This window comes from Nematocida homosporus (assembly GCF_024244095.1).
Source record: "Nematocida homosporus strain JUm1504 chromosome Unknown 4444, whole genome shotgun sequence".
NCBI lineage: Eukaryota > Fungi > Microsporidia > Nematocida > Nematocida homosporus.
The window spans coordinates 90,294-109,190 of NW_026250688.1; the positions used below are offsets into that span (position 1 = coordinate 90,294).

At 38.2% G+C, this 18,897-nt stretch overlaps 9 protein-coding genes across 9 annotated transcripts; 3 read left to right on the forward strand and 6 right to left on the reverse strand.

Moving 5' to 3' along the window:
• Positions 1-725: 725 nt before the first annotated feature.
• On the reverse strand, positions 726-2,018 carry NEHOM01_0227 (uncharacterized protein; the record flags this gene model as incomplete). The annotated part of the gene is made up of 1 exon (XM_051489105.1): positions 726-2,018. The coding sequence occupies one exon, from the start codon at positions 2,016-2,018 to the stop codon at positions 726-728; it is 1,293 nt and encodes a 430-aa protein (XP_051345065.1).
• A 373-nt stretch (positions 2,019-2,391) lies between these two features.
• On the reverse strand, positions 2,392-2,643 carry NEHOM01_0179 (U6 snRNA-associated Sm-like protein LSm4; the record flags this gene model as incomplete). Its single annotated transcript, XM_051489057.1, has 1 exon — positions 2,392-2,643. One exon carries the CDS (start codon positions 2,641-2,643, stop codon positions 2,392-2,394), a length of 252 nt encoding a protein of 83 aa, XP_051345017.1.
• Positions 2,644-3,119: 476 nt separating this feature from the next.
• On the reverse strand, positions 3,120-4,265 carry NEHOM01_0228 (lysocardiolipin and lysophospholipid acyltransferase; the record flags this gene model as incomplete). Its single annotated transcript, XM_051489106.1, has 1 exon — positions 3,120-4,265. One exon carries the CDS (start codon positions 4,263-4,265, stop codon positions 3,120-3,122), a length of 1,146 nt encoding a protein of 381 aa, XP_051345066.1.
• Positions 4,266-5,035: 770 nt separating this feature from the next.
• Positions 5,036-6,115, reverse strand: NEHOM01_0229 (RNA 3'-terminal phosphate cyclase-like protein; the record flags this gene model as incomplete). The annotated part of the gene is made up of 1 exon (XM_051489107.1): positions 5,036-6,115. The coding sequence occupies one exon, from the start codon at positions 6,113-6,115 to the stop codon at positions 5,036-5,038; it is 1,080 nt and encodes a 359-aa protein (XP_051345067.1).
• A 33-nt stretch (positions 6,116-6,148) lies between these two features.
• On the forward strand, positions 6,149-7,933 carry NEHOM01_0230 (uncharacterized protein; the record flags this gene model as incomplete). Its single annotated transcript, XM_051489108.1, has 1 exon — positions 6,149-7,933. One exon carries the CDS (start codon positions 6,149-6,151, stop codon positions 7,931-7,933), a length of 1,785 nt encoding a protein of 594 aa, XP_051345068.1.
• An 819-nt stretch (positions 7,934-8,752) lies between these two features.
• On the forward strand, positions 8,753-11,404 carry NEHOM01_0231 (uncharacterized protein; the record flags this gene model as incomplete). Its single annotated transcript, XM_051489109.1, has 1 exon — positions 8,753-11,404. The coding sequence occupies one exon, from the start codon at positions 8,753-8,755 to the stop codon at positions 11,402-11,404; it is 2,652 nt and encodes an 883-aa protein (XP_051345069.1).
• An 895-nt stretch (positions 11,405-12,299) lies between these two features.
• NEHOM01_0232 (uncharacterized protein) lies at positions 12,300-14,933 on the reverse strand (the record flags this gene model as incomplete). Its single annotated transcript, XM_051489110.1, has 1 exon — positions 12,300-14,933. The coding sequence occupies one exon, from the start codon at positions 14,931-14,933 to the stop codon at positions 12,300-12,302; it is 2,634 nt and encodes an 877-aa protein (XP_051345070.1).
• A 437-nt stretch (positions 14,934-15,370) lies between these two features.
• Positions 15,371-16,021, reverse strand: NEHOM01_0233 (exosome complex component RRP4; the record flags this gene model as incomplete). The annotated part of the gene is made up of 1 exon (XM_051489111.1): positions 15,371-16,021. The coding sequence occupies one exon, from the start codon at positions 16,019-16,021 to the stop codon at positions 15,371-15,373; it is 651 nt and encodes a 216-aa protein (XP_051345071.1).
• Positions 16,022-17,506: 1,485 nt separating this feature from the next.
• On the forward strand, positions 17,507-18,892 carry NEHOM01_0234 (cytosol aminopeptidase; the record flags this gene model as incomplete). Its single annotated transcript, XM_051489112.1, has 1 exon — positions 17,507-18,892. The coding sequence occupies one exon, from the start codon at positions 17,507-17,509 to the stop codon at positions 18,890-18,892; it is 1,386 nt and encodes a 461-aa protein (XP_051345072.1).
• Positions 18,893-18,897: the final 5 nt, after the last annotated feature.

Below are 18,897 nucleotides of genomic sequence, written 5' to 3' on the forward strand. Positions count from 1 at the left end.
AGTAGATAAGATAGATAAAATAAAAACGATAAATGTCCCATTCGAGTCAAATTACGGCAAGTTTTGATATCAATAAATAGCTGATTGTGTGTAGCTTTGGAATTAAGTGCATTAAGTAGATTGTGTGGATTAAGTAGATTGTGTGGATGGTGTGAATAAAGATGTATGCTGATCGTATGGCAGCATTGCAGTCGCTGTTCTGTTAAAAAGTAGAGATATACATGGGGACGTGTAAGATAACAGCAGATCCTTTGTTAAGATACACATGTTCAGCACATTTGATTTCTAGACTATAAAATGTCATATCTGTTGCTTGATGTTAAAATGGTTTATTAGATCTTGTTTTGACTTAAGATAATGAAATCTAATTAGAATTAGAATATAAAGCAAAGTAAAAATGAATTTGGATTGAGTTTATTTCTGATTTAGTTTGGGTTTATTTCTGATTTAAAGTTTAAGATTTGAACTAGTCTAGTCTAGTTTATAGTTTGAATGGGAATGAGATGTAATAAGCATAATAAACATTAGCAGACATTTATTGAGATTACTACTAACACGTAGCTTTAATATAACCAGGACATTAACCATTTTAGTTTTGCATATCTAATGACGTCATCCTCTCATCCACCCAGATTTGTCTAATAAAAGAGACCATCCATCGCAAAGCATCTCTTTAGCAGAGTATGTATTGGTTAAGGGGTGTTATACATCCTATGGGCATTGTATTAGTGTTCAGTGTGAGGACTGTGCGGTTTAGATGCTAACTTCAATCGATTTGAGGTGGTAGGTGGCTGAGCTTGGCTTAGATACTCCACACACTCGTGGATGCTAGTAGAACGATTAGTTGATGCAGTTGAAAGATCTGTGAGCTTAACCTTTAATATATCCAACTCAAGCAATATATACTCAATCTGTTTTGCCGTTATGTCCAGAATAGTAACCCACTTTTTAATTACATCCGGCTCAATTACATATCTATCAAACTGGCCATTCATATACGCGTTGAGTTTATAGAAATGATTTAGAAGACTCTTTACTTGTGTATTCCAAGCCCTCTGCCAGTTTAATAAGCAGTCATTATTTAGAGCATCGTATATCTTGCTTGCAGCAGCATCAGCTGACATATTGTTGATGATATCAGGAATATTTAAACTTGCCCGGTATTCCAATACTTTCTTCACGTCACGATCGATCTCGAATTTGTAGTACTTTCCTATGGGCGTATTAGGAAGGTTTAGAAATTCAGATGTTAATAACTGGCATCTTAGCACATGATAAAGGAAGTGTTTAAGCTGTCTTTCTGTACAAAGAATCTCTTCAGTACTACCCGGCTTTTCTATAATCCTTTTCCAAGCCTTAACAGCGACTTTGATATCATTTTCAGTCAAATCTTCAAAGTTACACAAAGAATTACTGAAATACAATATATAACGAATCATATTCCGCACAGTCCATACATCCAAAGGAATCTCAATCTGACCACCAAACTCTTCATGGCTTCTTGCTTTAAATAGATGCGTAAATTGAGTATGTGTAATTTTACTAGTTATGGGTTTGAGCTTATTAGTATAGTATTGAATCTGAAGTTGAACATTTTTAAGATAAGCCATTGTTCTAACCAATGCTACTGATAAAGACTCTCTTTCAAGATCAAAAGGACAAGAGTCATCTCTAGCACTTGATACCATAGGACAGTGGTTTAACATGGCAACAAGTAGATAATGACTAGAAAGACCAGATGACGCCTTCCTCAATACATTTGACCACTCACGCACCCACGGAATAAGCATTGGATGTACATTATCATAAAGAGAAACACTATCTTTCTCCACAACCAGTCTGCATTGTGGATTAGCATCATATTCAATTGCAGCAAATGCAAGCACTTCCCCATCACTTCTCACAATACAATTATCCAACGACTCAGAATTCAATATATATCTAGCAAAACCAACCTTACTCGACCAACCCAACAACCAAACAACACCAACCCCCAAAAACTCCAAAGATAACTTCATATCTCTCTTTTTTATCTTAAAACCCAGACTTTAAATCCATCAAACTACTCCACCCTTATCTCAACAAAACAATCAAAACCACCAGATAAGAGCTATTTTATACTAAAAACTCAATACAGCTGCTTTATTTCCATCTCTAACCCAACACTAGATCTTGTCTACGGCAAACACATTATCTTCATAATCAATAAATTGAATCCAAACTAACTCACTACTAATTCACTACCAACTCAACCCAAACTCACTACTAACACACTACTAACTTCACAAGTCGAAAACCTCACCAGCAAATTTGGCAGCGATGAGTCACTCAGTCTCTCACAGTTAATAGATACTTAATTACGTCTAAACCTATCCAAGTATTATATATCGCTTATTTGCTACGGCGCTTTTGAAGAACATCTTGCATGGCCAAGTGTTTCTTATCGCAACGAACACTTTTGATTGAGATTCCTTTGATATAAGCTTCAGGATATGAGTAGATATCATCTTTAAAAGCATTTTTGATATGCAGGTTCATCCAAAGATCGCATTTATAAAGGATTCCCGTATATACACTGCCGCTTTTAAGCTCAACGGTTATGGGGTGGCCACGAGCAATACGAATGACAGTCAGAGGGTACATAAAAATATAAATTGGGTCTCTAGTATTAGTATTAGTTTAGATTGAGTTGAGTTGAGTTTAGATTGGTATTGGTATTGGGTTTAGATTGGGTTGGGTTTAGATTGGTATTGGATTGGGTTGGTAGTTGATTTAGATAGAAGATAGTTGGGAAAGATAAAATGGTTTGGAAGTCGGCTGGTTTAGTATTGGGTTTAGTTTGAGTTGGTAGTTGAGATGGTAGTTGAGTTGGTATTTTGATAGTAATGAGATAAGATATAAATGAGATAGTATTTTGATAGCATTTGAGATAAGATAGTAATGAGATAGTATTTTGATAGTAATGAGATAAGATAAGAATGAGATACTAATGAGATAAGATAACAATGAGATGGTAATGAGATACTAACCCAATAGTAATGAGATAATATAGTATTTTAATAGACTAACTGGACTGGGAATGGGAAGAAGAGTACGTATTAGTCTATTTATTGAAATGATTAAGCGGGCCGGCATAGGGAAAGGAGTTTAGTGCCGGCGAAGTAGAGAGTGAAAAGTAGTAGGGAAAGAACCAGAAGGGCGCCGGAAGAAAGGAAAATAGTGGAGTAGGGATCAGAACGAAGGAATAAAGTTTCATAAGATGAATTAACTGGAGTGTGTGTGCGATGGTAATTGAAAATCTGAGCCTCAGTAAGATTATCAAGATCTTGTAAGAGTTTATCTCGGGCTTGGAAGTTTTGGTGTAGCCAAGTATTGGAATTAGTTTCAATTCCTTTTTCAAAAGGCAGATAGTCTAAAATCAAAGTAATAGGCATCTTTTGGCGATGTCCTTTACAAATCTCTTCTGGAGTATAGTACTCTGCTGGATACTTAGTTGGATCTAAAGATTTGATATAAAGTGTGCAATTGATTATGCAATCTAAATGTGTGTGAAGTTCATCAATAAAGAGTTTGAATCCTTTGACTCGAGGAAAGATAACTTTCTTATGTACTGCTGAGACACAATCGGGTAGACTAGGTGGACAATTGGGATCTTTTTCTAATCGCCGTTTCTGTTGTTCATCTAAGAATGTAAAGTCTTTTTGTTTTGTTCCCTTATCAATAAAAGTCCCTTCTGGGAAGATAACCAGACTAAATTGCTTTTCTTGATTGAGCAACTCACAAGCTTCCTTAATCTTAGGCGCATCTTTCTTCATTTCCCGACTTAGTAGAATGAAGTTCAACATTCGCATACCCATTCCTAAGAAGAAGATTGAGCCAATTCCTTCCTTAGCTACAAACCTAATGTTCTGCTTCTTAAGTTGTAACAAAGCTGACCAGATAAAGATCCAGTCTAAATAAGTAATGTGATTAGATAAGAGAATAGATTTAGCATCCTTTTTTTCAGCTATTCTCTTATCATAAATAACTTGGGCATTTCCACCCACGGCAATCGCAATCAAAGAATGAGTGATAACTAGCCATAATTTACCTACATGAACTTTGAATTTGCGCATATCAAAGTTAAACCAAGTCAAAATTTCATGATAAAGAAAGACTAAAGGAATCAAAGTAGTACACATAACTAGATAAAAGACCAAGGAAAGGAAGAAAAAAGAGGCCTTTAAGTATGAAGAGATAGAGATACGAGAGAACTCACTTTTCATTAGGCAAAAAAATAGTTTGCTCTAAATAGTTTACCATTGAAACAACAAACAAAGCATCTCAAACCATTCGGTATCATAAATCAAAATCCAATCAGTATCCAGTCCAATTTCAAAACAAGTCTTTTTATCATTCACTAAATAACAACTTTTAAATCATCAAAATTTATCAATATATTGCGTTAATATAAGATTAAGTTGAGTTGGGTTAGATTAAGTTGAGTTGGGGTGGGGTGATGTTAAGTTGGGGTGGGGTGATATAATGTGATGTTAAGTTAAGTTGGGTTAAGTTGAGATGAGGTGAGGTGATGTTAAGTTGAGATGAGGTAACATGATGTTAAGTTAAGTTGAGGTGATATAAGGTGATGTTAAGTTAAGTTGAGATAAGTTAAGTTGTAGTGTTCACTCTGAACAGCACCATTCTATTGAGTTAGTATTGAGTTAGTTGTATTACAGTATGTTTCACAGGAGATACACACAAGTTACTGCATCTTTGTTCTTCTTCAGCAGTTCCAATGAGTTAATAGTGGATTGGGTTGAGTTGAGTTGTGTTAGAGATTGATAGAGTACACTCCAAACTATAAATATATGATCTATTGAGTTTAAGAAGCCATCAACCCAATTAGTTGTTGTACACGTCATAGCCAATGTTAATACTTTATTCAATAAATCTGAAGAGTGTCTAATCTGATTATATCTTAGTAGAAGTTAGTATTAGATGAGTATTAGATGAGTATTAGATGAGTAATTACTTACTAACAAGACCTAAGCTACTATTGTGGCTGGTAGATGTTAGTATAGCCAACTCCATAGGATTTAAGCAAGAAAAGCTGCTCAGAAACACCGGCATTAATTTCGGCCTCAGATCGTTGATACTTCTCAATCGTATACGTATACTTAAGAATCTTCTCTAATAGCCATAAACGGTCTTTACCCGCCTGAGAAACAGGTCTAATCAGCACAGAACTTACATCCGGACTAGTTAGAGGTAGTAAGGAAAAGACAAAAGACTCAACTTTATAGTCATAAGCCCCACTCCTCCTTATACTCCGCAATAACTCTTTAATAGCTACAGCCGACCTCTCTTCTGGAGTCTTATGCAACAAAGAATCCGTACCATCAACCGTATACTCAGCAAAGTAAACCGAATTCTTACCCATCGCCAGTAACAAAGTCCCATACCCCGGGGTCCCACTACTGTTCGTCCGATTTCCAATATCATTATAAACCTTCACTCGGGAAGTAATACTCTTCAAAGCATCGCGATGACAATTAGTAATCCGATGCAGGACATCACTACCCAGTCGAGCCGAGTAGTTCACACTAACCATTCTCTCCAACTCTTCCCGCCGTGTCCAACAAACCGGTTTTAAACTAGAAACCGCATCCACTAACAATAAAACCTCACCATCTACCGCCGGATAGATAGCCCGTTTCACAATCTTTATTTCAACCGTCAATCCAAACTGTCCCAAGATCTTACAATAGACCGACTTAATCAAATCAATACTAATTCCCGCCCCACGACCCGAATTCGTACATCCCTCTAAAGTCAACCGCCAAGGCACCCGACAAAATCCCGCCAGTAATAACAAATACTCTAAAACTTCAGGAATTGTATTAATCCGACAAACTACTCGATCTACTCCTCCCCGTAACACACCCGGTTCCACCACTAATTCTCCGATCTTTTCTTTCATTTCCAGTCCCAAACTTAATCTTTGTACTATTCCCATATACTCACGCCATCTACTTTCACCCGGCCGAATTTCAGACGAAGATATCTTAAGACTTTTTCGACTTATCAACGCTAACGTAACAGATATAGAGATATCAGAAGTAGCAATCTCCATATTACAAAAAATTGTTTGCACATCTATTCTAGAATGAAACAAAGCGACTTAATCGAAATTGAGGCCAAAGTTGCCCAATTACTAAAAGAGGAAAGAAGTAAAGAAAGTCAACGTAAAGTTCTTTTAACCGAAATTCAAGCTAGTATTCAAGATAGGAAGAGTTTATTAGGCCGATTGGAGGCAGAGAAATCGGAAAGAGTAGATAAGGTGAAGTTGAAAATGGATGCAATAACTAGGGCTAAAGTTGTGGTTACTGATAAGGAGAACCAGGAGAGAGAGAAAAAGAAGGCTGAATTAAGAAAACAGTACGAACAGACTATAGTTGGCGTAAATACGATTGAGTTAGTTTTGGCTCAGAATATGAAAATGACTGTAGATAAGATAATGGTTATGAAAAAAGAGGCTGAATTATCTGGATTTCAAAACTTAGCTAGTGCGATTAAAGAGTACTTAATAGAGAGATTGGGAGAGTTTGTATTGGAAGTTAAATCATTAGTAGGTGAATTACGCGTAGATAAGATAATTGGACTAGTAAAAGGACTAGCTCGGTCATTAGGAGTAGTTGAGACGGTTTATGATGATTTAGAGAGTCGGCGTGGGTTCTGGTTGGATATTTACTTTACTAAGTTGTACGAACAGTTTGGTCATCATTTCCTAGGGGAGTTTCAGACCAATCGCCTGGATAAACCAGAATGGTACTTGGAGTACTTGTTGAACTCTTTAACCGATCATGAGAAGGTCTTTACTATTCTAGCCCAAGTAGATGAGATGGAAGGTCATGAAGAAGTAGTTGATTTAGAGAGGGAAGAGAGTGGGAGTGAAAGTGAAAGTGATGGTAATGGATTAAGTCGAGCTAGAACTTTCTACTTCCTGGGACTTATTGAACGGATGATCAGAAAGATAGTTTATGAAAAGTTCTTGGAAACAGTCTTTAGTTCTTCTCGGCAACGGCGGCAGTTAATTCTTCATCATGCTGAGGAGGTAGGTCGGTTTTATCAAGTATTAAAGACTCAGTATGGGTATACGGAACAGTTGACTTTACAGGCGGCTGAATTGGGGCGACTGATGGACTTATTTATTGGTGAGGCTGAGACTGAACTAGGCCGGATTTTAACTAAGAATCATACGGAATGGTCGGATTCATTACGTCATCTATTAAAGAAGGTCTTTTCTGAATCGGTGGCTTTGCATTGGGTAGTGCCTAATGTACATAATATATTGATATCAGCTGTGGTGCGTAAGTACTTATCTGGGGTAGGAGTCTTTTTGAACGCCTTTTCCTATCACAAGCCGGAGGAAGAGGCTATTCTGTTACTGTTTTTAGAGGAGGTAGTTTACTTAGAGGAAGAGTTACTGGATATGGAGAATGATTTAGGGGAGGCTAATGGAGAAGTTACGGTCTTAGAAGTATCATTTGTAGCTGAGTTTAAGGAAGTATTTAAGTCATTATTTAATAGTTTGATAGGAGATAAGGTGGAGGGGTGTATTAGGCCATTGGCGAGGTATAGGTTCTTTGAGGAGAATGAGGCGGAAGAGATTGTAGCTGATTTAGGGGTGGTAGTTCGGGATTTACTGGCGCCGATAGAGAATGAAGCGATTTTGGCCGAGGTTAAAGAGACGATTCAAGAGAGATTGGATGAGTACTTGGTTAGTTATATGATTTTTGATAATATTAGTGATCTATCTGATCTGGATAAAATCAAAAACATTCTTTCAGATATTCTTGATTTGCTTAAAGAACATGGTATAGGGACGAGTTTACCTAAATCCTGGCAGAAATGTCAAGAGATTACTGATGAAATTGCTGAGGAAGAGTAAGTTTGACTTTGTTGTTTAGTAAGTTTGGCTGGAAGGTATACATTGGTGCGAAGTCTCTGCTAAGGACTGGTCGTGATTGCAGATAGTGCTGTAAAGAATAGGCAACGAATGGAATTCATTGGGTAGTATGGAAGTTCAGTGAAATCTAATGGCGCAAGCCACTTCACAGATAAATAATAAAGTGCAGTATCTGCTTTAAATCTAACCGAACTAATCTCAAGAGTGATGCTGCATGATCTGGACAGAGTTTAATGAACCGTCTGCCTTTAAGTAGCTCAATCTTGGTGATAGAAAGTTAGGACTTAGAGTAAGACTAAATAGCAAATAGTGGTTTTGTGTATTGTAATGGTTTAGGTGAGTAGTTGGTTTTGTGTAAGTAGGTGGTTTTGGAGGAGTAGTTGGGTTAAAGTATTAGAGGAAAGCTAACTCAATAGTAATCTGAATAAAATGATCGTAGATAAGGACTATAACATTTATGTACCTATTGAGTTGTTAGTATTGTGTCCCTGGGGAGAATACAGAGCTCTCAACCAAACATATTCTACGAGAGACACGTCATCATTCATATTAGTATTGGGCTGCTTAAAGTAGTACGGAATAAACATCTAAGTTCTTTGTTCTGGTAACTAACTTGTCTAAGAGTAGAGATATATTGAGATCCTCATTAAGATGTGTGGGGAATGGTACAGACACTACAGTTAGTATTGGGCAGTACAGATACACCTTTTGCTTTGGTGTAGCACAATTAATATACTTTCTTATCTACTCTTTTGAGAGATCAGTTTTCATTTAGATAAATTTACTTTGGTTTTGAAAATTATGTCTTATCTTGAAATAGTTAAAAGTGTGGATAGAGATAGGATTTATCGCGGTCAGGCGATTAGATATAGAATCGTAGTTGTATTGTGTTCTTTAGTGTTAGTGTTAGGTAGTGTTAGAGGGGGGTGTAGTGATGGTATGTGTGATAGTAAAGTAGGCGGTGATAGTGCCGTTGTTATGCAGGAAATAACAGCTCCGGAGAATTGGGCAGCATCATCTAAGATAACTGAAGACTTAACTACACATGGGTTTTCGCTTCAAGACAAGAAGAGTGTCGTCTATGTTAAGAAGCACATAACTGAAGAAGTAACAGCGGTGGCCTCGGACTCGACCGTAGCTTTAAGTCCAACCAACTCCACCGAAAACATTGATATGTATATGGTGTTGTGGCCCGAGCCAGAGCTACAATTCACAATACCCAAAATTAGTGAAGTAGGCGGATTGCAGAGGGTTTTGAATACATTGAATAATATTGTTGTTATCAAAGCTGACAAGGTCGTGTTTATCTATAACGTAGAGCATGTCAAGAGGTTACCCGACAGATCCGATGCTATATTTCGAATTATCAACACGCTAAAGTGTAAGGAGCTGGAACTTATAATAGAAGAGTATGACATAGAGAGATATTCGCAATGGGTTAGTATAGTAGATTGTGGTTTGACCCAATTACAGGAAACAATCGATTATGCTGCTTCGAATCCAAATCGCAATCTCACAATTAACGTCTGTTGTTTGAACCCATCTAGGGTAGATCTTATTGGGTTAAAGTTGTCCCAGCGGAAGCTAGTTGCCAAACTCACTCTGATAGTGACAGTAATACAAGATCAAAAACGTCTTCTAACCTATCGCCCAGAGCAGGCCCCAGAGAGCCATGCACGTAATGTTGAGGCCAGCACCAATATTAATTTCACAGCTCTCCACAATCAAGAAATCCAATGCCAAAAGATTGTTCTTATTAATGAATTGGACAACTTAACAGTAACTGGTCTTGAGGATGCTATTCAAGGCATTTATTCCGAAATAGTTCTAGAACTGCGTTGGGACACTCTTCTCTGTCTTATTCAGCGTAATAATCCTGTCATTAAGGTTCATACTATTATAGTTATTGTTCCACCGCTTACTAAGGAACTGTTCCGGCCAGAGTTTCTTCAAGAGCAACCACACATTACTCTCCGAATCTTTGCTGTCAAAATAGTTACCCAAATCTGTACCGAGGAATGCCCGTGTATCGAGGGCGCGTATAATCAATGTTACACCCCCGAAGTATACGCCAAATATGGTATCTCGGTTGGTGAGAGTACATTTGAGTATAAGAGAAGACAGAATGGTCTGTTAGATACGTTAAAGATCCTTGAAAACAAGCTACATGTGGATTGTGAGAAGGTAGTAGAGCAGGTGGAGAGTTGTGGGATCCAATGTCCTGGTGAAGAATATGGCGATAACAAGTGGGAATTTCGAGAAACAGTTAATATCAGCCTTGACAGTTTATGCAATAAGGTTAAGAAGGATAAGTATAATGACTATATTGACACGGGCACAGATGTTCTTTTCTGTCAGAATATATGCTATACAGACATCCATATTAACTCAAAGCAAGCTTATGGTCCTAGCGAGCTCTGCCAATCCCTTTTAAAGCTATTCATCAATATCACTGCTCGCACACTTAGAATCTCAAATGTTACCGATGGGGAAATAGGTAACTTTGACCTATCTAAGAGAGAAGGACAGAACACAGCCCCTGAAACCTACCGACGCCGCCTTGATCTTAAGACCCTAATACTAGACAATGTTGCCAATAGCCTTATTTACTGGATACTAAACAGCTACATATTTGCCGATTCTATGGAAGTACATATTCTGAACCAAGGCTACAAGAATCTTAATATTGCCCGAATTCTCTCCCTTCCTATATGTCAGAATATCTCTAAACTTGTGCTCAACGACTTTGTTGGATTAGATGAGGTGAAGTATTACGAGGAGTATAAGAAAGAAGATAGACTCACTGAGCTCTCATTATTTAACTACATCGAAACAATGAAAGCCGAAAACAAAACCACCACGGATCTTGGTCTTAACAAACTGGTGTTGCAACTGGAAGGTCTTGATTGCAATAAGTATACTGAAATCTTAGCTAAGTTTAAGAGTATTGGTATTCAATGCGAGGTTGTTCCTTTAGTGGTTATTGTTGGTCGTCAAATAGTGAATTACAAATCCTATATAAAGACGGCCACCCGTGCTGCTTTGAGGGATCACAGCAAGCCGATTGATAAGGGCCTGGAGCTCAAGAACATTAATCTACAAGACTTAGAAGCGGATATTGCCAGTCGATGCGCCATGTCTACATCACAGCCAGATCCAAACCAAGAACAAGAGTCTCCTATCCAGAAACTTTCCATTGATAAATTATCGTTATTCTTCCGTGACACTCAGTTCATAACTGAGCATAACTTAGTGAAGATTCTCGAATGGATTGCTTGTCAATTTGTAGGCCCAAAGTCGTTGTATTTCTACCATCTTGAGGTTTCGGAGGATGAGAGAAAGAAGATGCTAGTCGGCAATTACCACATCAATGGGTTAGATGCGTTCAAATATGGGTACATGCCACCTGAATACAAAATAATCGCGTTAGTTTCCTGTTCTGCCCAATACTAACCCAATTAGGAAAGTTTAGTACTTCTCATCTAATATTGTTGCAGTGGACTATACAATCTGCGGTGTTCAACATACGACAGTCTTTTCTAGTGAACACGGGTTAGTAGTGGATTGAGTTGAGTTGGGTTAGAGATTGATAGAGGACAACTACAAATACAGTAAGGAATTAGTTTAAGAAGATACCAACCCAATTAGTTGTTGTATACGTCATACCCAACATTAATACTTTATTCAATAAATTCTACGAGTGTCTAGTCTGATTATGTCTTGGTTTAGTATTGGTTTAGTATTGGTGAAAAATGGCATGTAGTCACTTACCAACACGACGCAAAGATAAACATATCTCCTAAAACCACCCAGCCCATCCCAATATTGAGACTTTTGGTAAGGAGTTAAGACTTTATAATATCAATCTACACGATTTAGAAGCAGATCTTATTGACCATTGCACTAAAAACACACCCCAACCCGATCCGAGCCAACAACCAATGCTTCCTGTCCAGAAAGTTCCCATTGATACATTATCGCGATCCTTCAGTAGCAACTAAATCATAACATGGCGTGATAAACATACCTACTAATTCTACGTTTCTTATCCATCTATCTTTTGAGCCCGTCCTGACTATATAAACGATGTAGTTTATGACAAGCACAGCCTACACCATGTTATTCGTATCTAAGTTGAATAAATCAGTCGTTAACATTTATGCTTTATTACTGTGGAAGAACCAAAGATCCGAACACCAAATATTTCCTTTTTGGTCATTTTCCCATCCAACCAATCTTAACCCACTTAGGAAACACCACCTTTATTCGCCCATTGCCACACATGTCATTAGTAATCCCAACTACACCTACACTATATGCTAGTCCTATTTAGAAAGACCTTTATTGGTTAGTTAGAATCGGGTTGAGGTGCGGGCTCGGCACATTCTTCTTGGACCTTCTTCTCGCGTAGAAGACTGCTAAACAGGAATTGAGCTCGTTTTTGGAGGTCGTGTGGCGTACGTACTTTTAGATAGTAATCAAACAAGAACTTATCAGACGAACGAATTTGCTGCCACAAATCATCGTAGCACCCAGGATTATCTAGTTCGCCATTCAGAGTCTGAAGAATAAACCGATCGGTCTCAATTGTAAACCCAAAAGACCGCGCATTAGAAGGATAAGTGATCTTGAGATTATCGCCTTCCTTTTCAACCTTATCTTTCAGACACTCCTTGATCTTCTGTAATCGCTGCAACTTGTACTCTCCCCTTTGAATTTGCGATTGAATCTTCTCGCCATCTTGTAGCTCACTTATACGTGACCAGAAGACTTTCCCGTAGGCCTCGACCTCTTCTAAAGTCTTGTCCGGCAGATCTTCGGCAATTTTAGTCACTTCCGATCGGCCGTACCGCTCACATGCCTTGATATACCCCCAAAACTCTCGCTTCGTCCAGGTCACGTATCCTTTAAGGTACAATTGCTTCTTCTCAGCCTCTTCTTCCGGAGTAAGCAAGTTTTCTGTCTCACCCTTTGCCTGGAAGGCTTCTAGCTCTTTCTTCTGTAGATAATGCAACCGCTGGGGGAAGAATTGGTAGTCCGGTAAAGTATACTGTCGTAAACCAACTGATTTACGCTTAGTCAAGATTCCTGATGTACTATTCCGATTCCGACCAGGCTCAGCCGCTACAATGTACTTAGCTAGCTTCATCTTAGCACTCTTTGTACTGTAGTCTTCACCTTCCCATTCGTACGCCCGGATTTCATCATTGTTAATTGGTCCCAGAATAGCTTGTTCACCGACTTTAGTGTTTAAACTATCGGTCTTTTCCATACCCAGTCTAATAATCTCTTCAATCGCAATCTGCGGTGAATCATCATCTTCAGCTTTAAAGACATTATCCACGCCACTCGCTAGAATACTTAGTAACTCGTTCTGAGAAATAGTATTGTCCTTCTTCCGACCGTTCTGCACAATGATTTCGTCCAGCTTAAGCTTCTTAAGAGCTCGCTCCAGAATCTTCTCTTCAATTGTGTTCTCCATGAGGAGGTTGAAGACAAAGACCTGTTTCTTCTGGCCAATTCGATGGGCACGATCTTGAGCTTGTAAATCCATCTGGGGATTCCAGTCATTATCATAAACAATAACTACATCAGCAGTTGCTAAATTGATACCTAAACCACCCGCCCGAGTACTCAACAAAAAGATAAAGACTTCACTATTCGGCTTGTTAAACTCATCAATGGCCTCACATCTTTCATCAGTCCCTGTACTTCCATCAATGCGACAGTACTCATACTGCCGTAAGTTACAGTAGTCTTCTAAAATATCCAGCATACGCGTCATTTGACTGAAAATCAGAACTCGACTCCCCTTCTGTTTCAAGTGCACCAGTAACTTATCCAGCAGAACCATTTTCCCACTGTTTTCCACAATGTGCTCACCTGTCGTATAAGGAGGACCCGGTTCAGCTCCATCAAACAAGTAAGGATGGTTACAACACTTCCTGAGCTGACAAACAATGTTCATTAGTTGCATTTTAGTTCCATCACTGACGACATCGCCTACATCTCGTTCCAAAATCATCTTATACCATTTCCGTTGCATACTGGTCAGTGGTGAGTAGAGATTAATGATCTTCTTGGGTAGTAAAGACTTCTCTACATCCGACTTCTCTCGCCGAAGAATGAACAGACTTAACAAACTCCGCAACTTATCTACGGCATCACTTTCTGTATCATCAGCAGCAGATTCCACCCAGGCATCAAATCCCTCTCCATCCGAGAAGACTTCAGGAGCCAAGAAGTTCAGTAGAGCCCATAACTCATGAATGTTGTTCTGTAAAGGCGTTCCGGTCAGTAGTAAACGATTAGTACAAGGAATTAAACGAACTACTTTGCTAAGCATAGTCTCTTCATTCTTAATGCGATGGGCTTCATCAATGACAATGTACTGCCAGTTAATGGTCTGAAAAGTACTCTTACCCATTAAGCACATCTCATAAGTAGTAATACAAGCAATATAATCAAGTTCCTGCAACTCTTTAGCCTTAACCCGAATATCCTTCTTACTACAATGGAAGATCACAGTCTTTACACTCGGCATGAACTTCTTGAACTCGTTCTTCCAGTTCTGAAGAGTTGATTTGGGGACAATCAATAAATTGGGCATTCGATTCTTCTTATAGGAATATAAGAATCCTAAAAGAGAGATTGTTTGCAAAGTCTTACCCAAACCCATTTCATCGGCCAGAATACAATTGATCTTCATCTCGTACATGTTAATTAGCCAGTTTAGACCTTCAATTTGATAATCACGTAATGTTCCTGTAATGTAATGGGGCGAGGAGGAGAAAGAAAAAGCTTCGCGTTCACTCAATCCAAATCCTTCTTCATCATCCTTCTTACTCTTCCGAGTATCTTTACGCTCTACTTTAACTCGCTTAGCGTTCTTACGACTTGATTTAGTATTTCCAGACAAGATCTGAAATAACACATTATCTCCAATAAACTCACGATATCTCTCAATGACAGCTTCTTTCATTATTCGGATTATCTTACTATTGCAAAAGTTTGTTCGCTATATACGAGTTAGGTTGTGATTAAGTGGTTAATATTAAGATTAGAAGTGCTTTAGTAGTGCTTTATTGATAGATTTAATCGTATAGTTAGTGGTATAGTTAGTGGTGTAGTTAGTGATATGATATTAGTATAGTATTAGTATGATATTAGTATAGTATTAGTATGGTGTTGTTGTGGTATTAGTGTAGTGAATGGTGTAGGATTGGTATAGGATTAATGTATTTTGTGGTATAGTGAATGGCGCAGTTAGTGGTCTAGTAAATGGTATATAATTGGATAGGAAATTATCTAATACTGCATTTAATATTGGGTTAAGTTGAAGTGGTATTTGGACTGGGGTGGTATAGCTAATGTCTGTGGAGTGGGTGGGGAGTGAAGTGGGAGGGGAGTTGCTATAAATCAGTGGTGTTGGTGGGAGTTGTCGGATGCTAGAGCTAAGATAGACTGTGCAACTTGTTTAATGGCCTGGGCGGAGTTTGGAGGGCCGTAAATGGCAACGTATCCATTCATTCCGGAAATAACCGTAATTGTTTGGTTGTCAATGGGAATGGTTTGAATTTGGGTTTTCTCTTTGGTAATGTCATTAGGACTGAGTTTGAGAAGTAGACCATAAGGTATTTTAGTATATCTTTCATTCCGGGTATGGAGTTGGATTTTGTTACCGGTAGATTGAACTTCAGCAATAATAATGTCACCAATACCATAGTATTCTTTCATTTTGATCTCATCAAGTTCACCCTTTCTTCTTTGGACATTACCTTCTAAGTTAATAGCAGTCAGCATAAGAACAGCTTCAGCTTTAGAGTTAATTTCAACGTACCATCTTTTGTTAGCAATAGCCGTGATCTGGCCAACAACTACGTCACCAGTATAAGGAGTGTACCAATGAGAAGCCGACCGAACTGTAATCAAACGATCAACTTGTTGAATCTCACCAGTAACCGTAGCTAAAGCGACCTCTTCTCCTTGGGCATTAAGTGCTTTATAAGTTCCATGACCAAGAAGACAATCTTGTCCGAAGTCAATTTCCTTTCCCGGATATACATTCATTCTAAAATTTGGGATGAGTTGGGTTTTGGTTAGTATGTGCTAGTGTAATGTTGTCATACGACCACTCCCAGTACTACCACAATACCACCCCAATACCACCACAACACTAACACGATCAACCTGATTACTGGCTTAGTATACACTACTTACTAACACTAAACTAACACTAATACTAAACTAATCCTAACTTAATATGACGTCATCACTCATACACACCCTTATTTACTCAATAAATGGTACCCACACTTATCTCAAAGAATGTCTTTAATAGAGGATGTATTCGTTAAGTATTAGTTAAGTATTGAGTTAGGATTAGGCACTACACCCAAACTCAACCCAAACTCAACCTAATATAACCTACAGATAAGCAGACATATACTAACCAGACGAGTCCAAGATGGGCAACAAGAAGATCGGAATATGCTATAGATATAAAAATAGAGATAAGTTGTTTAATGCTTTTATTATGTTTATTTTAGGGTTGGGGTAGTCTTACTTTTTACTTATTTTGATATTACTTACTTATTACTTTGATTATTACTTGATTATTACTTATTACTTGTTATTATTACTTGATTATTACTTATTACTTTGTTATTATTACTTGTTATTATTACTTGATTATTACTTATTACTTTGTTATTATTACTTGTTATTATTACTTGATTATTACTTATTACTTTGTTATTATTACTTGATTATTATTACTTGTTATTATTACTTGATTATTACTTATTACTTGTTATTATTACTTGATTATTACTTGTTATTATACTTGTTATTTTGATTATTATTACTTGTTATTATTACTTGATTATTACTTGTTATACTTATTTGTTATTACTTGATTATTACTTTGATTATTATACTTGTTATTACTTGATTATTACTTATTTCCCTGTTTGTGCCCGGGTTTGGCTTACCTTGTTATTATTATTACTTGATTATTATTACTTTGTTATTATCTTATCTTATCATTATTTGTTATTACTTATTTCCTTACTATTGCCCAGGTTTGGCTTATATTATTACTTACTTGTTATTATACTTACTTATTACTTACTTATTACTTACTTGTTATTACTTATACTACCCCAACCCATTACTTAAATACTTACTTGATACTAACCCAATGACTTATCTTACTACTTAGTTCTAGCTTTGGGTAGTTAAAGCCCTAAGTGTACCTTCTTTCTACTTGAACCTTTAGACAGGGGGTAGAAAACAAAATCCAATTTATGGATTAATTTCGACTAATTTTGGTGAAATTGGATTTGAAATTGGATTTGGGTTGGATTTGGTGATGTTTAGGGGAGTTTAAGGGGGGTATATGGCTTGGGTTAATGGTGGATAGATGTTTGAGGGGGTGCAAGAGGTTGAGTAAGGAGTTAGAACTAATAAATTCTGATTTTGGTGGCGGATCGAAAATTACCATATAAGGAAATATTAGGAAGATATAAATGGAAATGAGATACTTTTTTTAATATGAACTGGAAACGCGTTTGTTGTCGAGAAAAGAAGGAAGCAGTTACGGGTTTGACTGGTGAGATAGTGATTTGTGCGCTGGGTGAGGCTTGGCCTGAAAAGTTGGGAAGTTTGGCGGCTAATTTGCCGGAGAGTGAAGGGGCTCGATTTATCTTATTTGGTGAGAACCAGAAAGTCTTTGGAGTTTGCCGAATGTCTAAGGAAGACTTAGAGTCTTTGGATGCCGTGCGAAGTACTGCGGCTAAGTTGACCAATGCCCTGATGAAAGAAGAGGTGGCTAGTATTCTGATTAGTGACGGGCCTCGAGCTGATTGGATTGCCGAGGCTGTGGTGGTAGCAAGTTATCAGTACGATCCTTTGTTAAGTAAGAAGAAGTCGCAAGTACAGATTGTCTACCTAGGAAATGATGAGAAGGTTGGACAGGCTATTGTAGTTGGGGAGGCTCAGAACTTTGCCCGGTTCTTGGTAGACACACCGGCTAACTTGATGACGCCAACGCGATTTACTGAGTACGCCCGAGAATACTTGCCAGAAAGTGTCTCGGTTAAGGTTTACAACAAAGAGGAGATCCAAAAGATGAACATGAACTTGTTCTTAGGAGTAGCTCAAGGTTCAATGGAGGAGCCTAAGTTCTTGGAAATGAAGTACAATCCTGGGAATGAGTGCACAGTTTTGGTGGGTAAAGGAATTACTTTTGACTCGGGTGGTATTAGCTTGAAGCCAGCCTTGAAAATGGGTTTGATGAAAGGCGATATGGGTGGAGGTGCCGCTGTGGTTAGTAGTATTGGAGCTTTGGCTCGTCTTGGTGCTAAAACTAGTGTGGTAGGATTGGTGCCACTGACTGAGAACTTACCTTCGGGTACTGCGACTAAACCGGGTGATGTTCATGTTGGCCGGGCAGGAATTAGTGTGGAGGTAGATAATACCGATGCTGAAGGCCGGTTGATCTTAGCCGATGCTCTTCATTACGCCCAGTCGTTCTCTCCCAAACGCATTATTGATCTCGCCACTTTAACTGGAGCGATCAATATAGCTCTGGGTCCAATTCAGGCCGGTCTGTTTACTACCTGCGACCAGCTGGCCAATGAGTTCTTAACTGTATCCAACGAAGTGGGCGACTTGGTCTGGCGCATGCCAATGAACCCAATTTACCGCAAGATCATTACGTCGGAAGTTGCTGATTTGAAAAACATCAGTAATTCCGTAGCAACAGGCGGTCAGTCTACCATTGCTGCTATGTTCCTAAAAGAGTTCGTTGGATCTATTCCTTGGGCTCATTTGGACATTGCTGCAGTAGCCCATGCGACTATTGCTCCGGAACTACACGGTAAAGGTGCGACTGGCCGTCCAGTTAAACTTCTGGTTAATTGGCTACTAAGACAATAATATAT